Source organism: Enhydra lutris, unplaced genomic scaffold (assembly GCF_002288905.1).
Source record: "Enhydra lutris kenyoni isolate GAN:26980312 unplaced genomic scaffold, ASM228890v2 scaffoldscaffold30, whole genome shotgun sequence".
Taxonomy (NCBI): Eukaryota; Metazoa; Chordata; class Mammalia; order Carnivora; family Mustelidae; genus Enhydra; species Enhydra lutris.
In genome coordinates, this window is record NW_019154114.1 from 18,904,106 (window position 1) to 18,910,738 (window position 6,633).

The 6,633-nt window shown below is 51.1% G+C and overlaps 1 protein-coding gene across 1 annotated transcript in view; it reads left to right on the forward strand.

Moving 5' to 3' along the window:
- LOC111153011 (cysteine rich secretory protein LCCL domain containing 2) overlaps positions 1 to 6,633 on the forward strand; it is a 62,330-nt gene that overhangs the window by 33,949 nt on the left and 21,748 nt on the right. Inside the window, exons 9-12 of the mRNA XM_022511813.1 lie at positions 963 to 1,029; positions 1,485 to 1,615; positions 3,386 to 3,429; positions 5,212 to 5,284. Of these exons, the coding sequence (XP_022367521.1) occupies positions 963 to 1,029; positions 1,485 to 1,615; positions 3,386 to 3,429; positions 5,212 to 5,284 (315 nt within the window). The remainder of the gene's footprint in view (positions 1 to 962; positions 1,030 to 1,484; positions 1,616 to 3,385; positions 3,430 to 5,211; positions 5,285 to 6,633) is intronic.

Here is a 6,633-nt window from a genome sequence, read left to right on the forward strand (position 1 = left end):
TCCACCGTCTGTCTCCTCAAAGGCATTCCATCACCTGGTGCTTTGACAAAATGATATCTGTTGGGCCCTTTCCCCCCTGACTTTAAAAGGTGTTCTTGTTTAGGGGAAGTAATTCAGGAAAACAGCACTACCGCCAGCGTTTAAAGAAAAAAAAACCAGTGTCACAGCATCTCCTTGATCTGTAGCAATTAGATACAGTCCCTTCCCATGTGTTCTCTGGGCCCTGGGGAGGTTCCCGCCGCTGACGCTGAAGCTTGTGAGCTACCGTTTTCATTTAAGGTTTTCCCAAGTCACGTACTTTTCAAAGACTTCATTGCTCGGGGAACGCATTAGACTCCAACATACGGCCATGCAAACACAGGCTTGGCTGTTCCTTGGGCGGTGCTGGTTTCATTTCTAGTTTTTCATGATGCCAGACACTTGGAATAACATGGGGTCCGACTTTCCGACCTCTGGCTTGGGTTTATATGCCTACGAGGAAAGTTTGAGAATGGGAGAAAGCAAATTTTTAAGGCTTTCTGGAAAGATTGATTTAGGCATTTCAGGGAGCAGGAGAATCCTCACTGGATTTTATTCTATAAAAAAAAAAACACCCTTGTGGTTCGACACCTGGAAGGAGGCATGTCCTCTCCAGTTGTACCTTCTTCGATGATGGGTATTTGAGAATGTACGTGTGTGCCTTCAAAACCACTTGTCTTCTGTGAATTGTCCTTGGATTTGCACCTCTGCCTTCACCACGAGTCCTAAACACGTGAAAAGAAGGCCCGGTTGAGCCTGGAATGGTGTTGGCATGAACTCCAGCCTGGGGAAGTCGTGACTCGCCCGGATGCAGCGGGTTTCGCGTCCCTGGACCTCCTCTCTGAGGTCAGAGTCGAGCTTTTGAAGGAGACGAACCCGGGTAGATTCCTGGTGAGAGCCCCTCAACACGTTCACCTCCAAAAATCTGCTTTCTTCTCCATTAGGTACCAGTGCCCCGCGGGCTGTCTCAACAACCAGGCCAAGGTCTTCGGGACTCTCTTCTACGAAAGCGTAAGTGCCCGTGCGGACGGCCGTCGTGCGTTTGGAAGGGAGGCGGGTGGTTCTCACACGACAGGATTTCCTTCCCCTGCCTCTGCCCAAGAGCCGGCCCGCGCCTGTCTGTGGGCGCGCAGACTTGTAAAGTCACTTTTGGGGAACGGGGGGCTCCCCCTCGGAAGGGGAGTCTCCATCCTAGACCGGGCGCTAACATGCTCCACTGGATGGGGAGAAAGGGCTGTTTGTCACCGCTCTCCGCTCGTAAAGCCCCTCGGATGAGTTTTCTGAGATAAGCAACCCCAGGAACAAAGCCGTGTTCTAGAGAAAGGTGAGTCAGAAGTGCGGGAGAGCTTTGGCCAGACATTGCGGCTTTTCTGTGGGTTGAGGACAAACACCCTGGACATTTCTAAAGAAGCCCGGACAAAGGTGAATTCAGACATACTTACGGTGCCCCCTCTCCCTGCCCCCAGTCGTCTAGCATATGCCGGGCCGCCATTCACTACGGAATCCTGGACGCCAAAGGTGGCCTGGTGGACGTCACCAGGAACGGGAAGGTCCCCTTCTTCGTCCGGTCTGAGAGGAATGGCGTGGAGTCTCTGAGGTAACTACGATGAGGGTTCCTTCTTCCTGGTTATGAAGATATTGTTGAAATTTCGAGAAGCACCCGACAATATAAAGAAGCAGGAAAAAAAAAAAACCTATGAAGACTTAACTCCGTAGATCAAAATTCCCCCCACAGGCGATTTGCCATCTCTCCCCTGCGTGGGTTTTCCTGTGTTTCCTTTGGGCTGAGTTTTGACCCTCTCTTTGCTTCCCATCCTTGAGTTCATAGGTTTATTCTTGAATAGCATTTTTTTCTTTCTGGAGAATGAGGCTTTCCATTTTTAAAATAGATTGATTTATTTTTTCTTGGTGGAAGATACTATTTTACAGCTAGGTCTGCAGATGGACCCTGGCAGGCCATCCTCCCCATCCTGACTTTCGCGGTGGGGGAGGCCACATCGTGGTCTGTCTGTAGAGTCAGAGCCATAAAGGAACTGGGGAGCACGGAGCCCGGCAATGGGCTCTGCCCCCTCCCCTCATCTTGGCCTAATTTCTTCATCCCTTCTGGGTGGCAGCACCTTGCTTGTGAAAGAGGGCCCTGGTAGGACCCAGAGCTGACCCCCATCTCATCCCCAGAGCTACAGCTAGTCAGTTTTTAACATGATGTGACTCCTCTCCCACCGTTGCAAGGAAAGATCTATTGCCCAGAGCCCTGAGAACACTCCCCCACCCCACACCCAGGGGCCCCTTCCCCATCCAGGACCTAGAACCCAGCCCAGCCTAGCGGGGACACTGGGGACCCTGCCTCAGCCCCCCACAGCCCCGGGCCATGGCACATCGCCTTAAGAGACTTTCCCGTGTCAGTGCCTATCCCAAGGTCTGTAGCAAGGACCATGGGGACCAGAGCCCCTATGTGTGTGTTCCGGGGAGCTCTGCTCAGGACACTTCAGAAAGCACATGAGTCGTTCCCCTTTGAAAGGCCTGCTTCTTCAAGAGGTCTTGCAAAATTCTCTCTTCATTTTAGCTAGGGACTCCGGGGTTGTGTAAACACGAGCGCAGAAGTTTAACCGGAAGCAAAGAACATGTTCTTGGAGGCCGGGTGACCTAACGCCAGCCACGCAAGGCTCAGCACGGGCACCAGCCAGGTCTGGGCCCCGCATGGCCTGGCATGCTTGTCCCAGAGCTGCTTCTGGGCCCTCCTGGGGGCCAACTTTGCATCTGGAGCGGGGTTCTTTGTGTTTTAGGGAGTATGCAAACATCCACACAAATATCAGAGCTTTGTTTTCTTTAACTTCTAATTGAAATGTATTTCCTGCCGGTATGAATGCCAGCCCCAAACCAGAGTAGCGTTAGTGGGGCCAGCGACCCTCTCACTGGGAGAAATCCGGTTGCGGGGGGCAAGGGGGAATCTGAAAAGCCGGTCTCTGCCATGATTACCCTAAAAGGATAGTGGTTAGAAGACTGGCCTCTCGACGTGTGTTTACTGCGCTCACAAGGAAGTTCGGCTATCACTCAGACGCAAAGCCGCCTTAATCCTTGGATAACAAAAAGCATCACTAATAACTGACTCCCTGTTAATCTTTTAAATTTATCATATGCCTTTTAAAGTCATTATCCTGAGAAGGGGTCCGTAGGCTTCACCAGGCTGTCAGAGGGGTTCTCGGCACAGAGAAGGTTAAAGAGTCCTATTCTGGGATGTTCTAAGAGCTTTTGGGCAGTAGGAATCTAAAAAGATAGGAAGATAAAAAGTGGAGGCTGGAAACAAACGCAGGAGCCATCTTGCTCTTTTAGGAATGAGTCTGCATTTAGCTCATGTTTTCTTTTCCAGCAAATACAAGCCTTCCAGCTCCTTCGTGGTGTCAAAAGTAAAAGGTAAGCTGGCCAGTCTTTTTCTGTGTGACCATAATACACAGGTTATCTTGAGTTTCCCTGGAGTTTTCATTCTCCTTAGCTTTTGATTAAATGCATTTGATGCCTGCTAACACTGCTGTTCTCAGCATGTAAAGGCTTTTTCCTGATGAGGTCAGTTCTTTAACTACTTTCTAAACATATCTGAACGTGGCATTGGCCTTCAATTGCTAAACCAGAAACAGGACTGGGGATCCCAGCTGAGTGTCACAAAAATTCTAATGCCTGGGTCTAGAATGCCTGACAGGAAGAGTCCGTTTCTCCTGGTGGACAGTAGCAGCGGGAGCCTGTGAGAAGGGTGCTGAAGCACCATTCTGGGCTCATCAGAAAACGGGGGTTGATAGACCAGTAACGTCTGTGTGAACACCGAAGGGAAACAGGAAGAAGCACGTGGCACGTACTTGCCCTCTCTGGCCTCGCTTTCCTATTACCTGTATTTTCTATTGCCCAGGGCACGTTCATGTGGCAGGGTGGGATGCATCCATGGGAGAGCATGCCAGAGGCAGAGGGGAGCTGTGAATTTGAACTTTCCAGCCTGGGCACTTGACTAGAATGGTCCCAGGCAAGCGGAGATGCTTCCTCAGGAAGTTGGCCCGACGACCCTTCCTTTCCTTTGGGAAAGCCGTTCTTGTCGTCATAGGCCCTGGATGCAGGAATATCTGGTTAGGTGTTTTTATAAAAACATGTAGCAGCTTTTTTTCCATTTTACAAAAGTAATGCCTATTTATTCCAGATAATTTAAAAATACAAAGAAGCATTAAAAAAAAAAAAAAAAAGATTTGGCCCAGTTTCCGCCACTCAGAGATAACATTGTGAACATTTTGGTGGATACCTTTATGGTTTATTTTCCCGATGATTAACAGTATTTGCACTGGTAATGCATTGATACGCTTTCAAGAATTGAAAGAGAATTAAATAATGATGTATTATTCTGTGCCTTTTAGTGGTGTTCTCAACCCAATTTTAATGACCTTCCCTGCCTTCCGTTGTGCAGCGTCCCGTGGGGTACAGAACAAGTCCCCAATGGCTACCTAGATCTCGGGCCCGTCCAAATGATAGGCTGGACCAGGGGTTGGCGGAAATGACCACCTTCAGGGCCAAATCCTTCCTGCCGTCTGTCTTTGCAAATAAAGTTTTATTGGCACATAGTCGCTCCCATTCATTTACACGTCTGCTGTGGCTGGTTTCTACTACAGGAGCAGAGTCGAGTGGTTGCCATGTAGTCCATACGGCGGCCAAGCCAGGAATATTTAGCCTCTGGCCCTTTGGGAAAGGTTTGCTACACCTGGGGCTAGCTGAGGACATGTGCTCAGAGACCACAGGCAGCCAGTGTACCTCCGTTGTTAAAAACAAGTGACTTTGAAGAGGGGCTCTAGGCGGGGGATCAGAAACCCGCTTCCCGTGCAGACCTAGGGTAGTCTCTGGCCTTTAGGCCTCTACTTCCTCCTCTGGATAATTAGATTAATGCCTGCCATGAGGACCAAGGAGGGGAGCAATGAGAGAGATCGTCAGTTCCGGGGAGCTGTGGACACACTCGGGCCGTGGGGCGTCTCGCCTGTTGAGGGGCCCGAGGTGAGGTGCCTGTGGTGCTAGGCTTCAGCAGCTACCGGCTTCTCATCCCGCCTCCGTGAGAGGGTCCCATGAGGCCCTAGGGCCTGGGGGCCGGTGGGCCATCTCACAGGCTGGAGGCCTGAGACCCAGGCCTGCCAATGACTTGACCGTTTCCCGCCGTGTTCCTCTCCCCAGTGCAGGACGTGGACTGTTATAGCACCGTCGCTCAGCTCTGCCCGTTCGAGAAGGCGGGGACCCACTGCCCCAGGTAAGGCTCACTGGCCTCTGGTTTTGCAAACACAAGGGCCGAGGGAAGGAGGCATAGGGCTGGGTTGGGGTGTCGTCTCATGCAGCGAAGCATAACCAAGTTCTAGGCGTGGCCCTTTGGTGCGGACGCCCGGGAAACCGACTGCTTTGTGCTCAGGCTTCCAGACCCACTGGACCTCTCCCCGAGACCTCTGGTTCTCTGTCGCGTCCGGCGCGACAAATCGACCAGGAACGTGAGGGTAAGAGGATGGTGAAAAGAAATTAAGAGACAAAGAGATGGGGGCAGGAGGAGCACCAAGGAGGATGTCCAATAGTGCCCAAGTTTATTTTACAGAGTTCTGATTTATACCACACAGTAAGGGAATCACCTCCTGTACATCTGGTGCTAGTTTCTATTTTGGCCTGAGAATAGTTGGTCATGCAAAGATATCAGACAGCTTTGACCTTCGTGGTTTGGACACTTAGGCCATAACTCGATATTCACAAAACATAGGAGCCTAATTAGCTTAGTCTTGAGACAGCAGCTGCAATGGCAACAAGCCAAACCTTACAATGTTCTCATATCAATCACCAGGGAGACACGGTGGCACTCTAGAGATAGCTCGCCACCTGTGAAGGTCCTCGGTTGAAGAGGTTCCCAAGAACTGTTGCTCTATTGGGTTAACCCCTTCTAGGCGCGAGGCCCCCAACAGTTCTCCACCCTGGCTGCGGGGTGGGGGGGCGAGTGGGGTTGGAATTGCCTGAGGGACATCAACAAAACAGATTTCCCAGGCCCCTGCCCAGACCACTGAGATCTGAGTCTCAGGGAGCAGCCCAGCGGGGAATCCCCATACTAAAAGCTTCGTGGGGTCTCTTGTCCCCTTTATCCGCCCCTTAGTTCTTGGGCTTCATCTCTGACATTTTCTCTGGGTCACTTGAGAAACGGCTCATGACAGCCCAACTTTTCTGAGGTGTAACTTGCACACGATATAACCCACCCACTGTGAGTGTACAATCTGATGTGTCTCGACAGACGTCCCCATCATGCTGCCACCACCACGATCGAGTGTTCAGCATGCGAGAAAGTTGCCTCAAGTCACCCCTCTCCTTCTACCTCTGCCCCCGTGTCCCTGCCAACCACTGGTCTACGTTCTGTCACTATAATTTTGCTTTTCCCAGCATTTCGCCTAAACAGAGCCGTCCTAGTATGGAGCCTTTCGTGTCTGGCTTCTTTCCCTCTGCGTAATGCTTTTGAGTTTCTTCTGTGCCACGAGCACGTCGGTGGTCTCTTCTCTCCTGTCGCCGTGCACCGTGTGGGGTTCTAGTCTGTGCCTGGACCACAGTTTGTCTAAAGAGTAGATTTTAAACGTG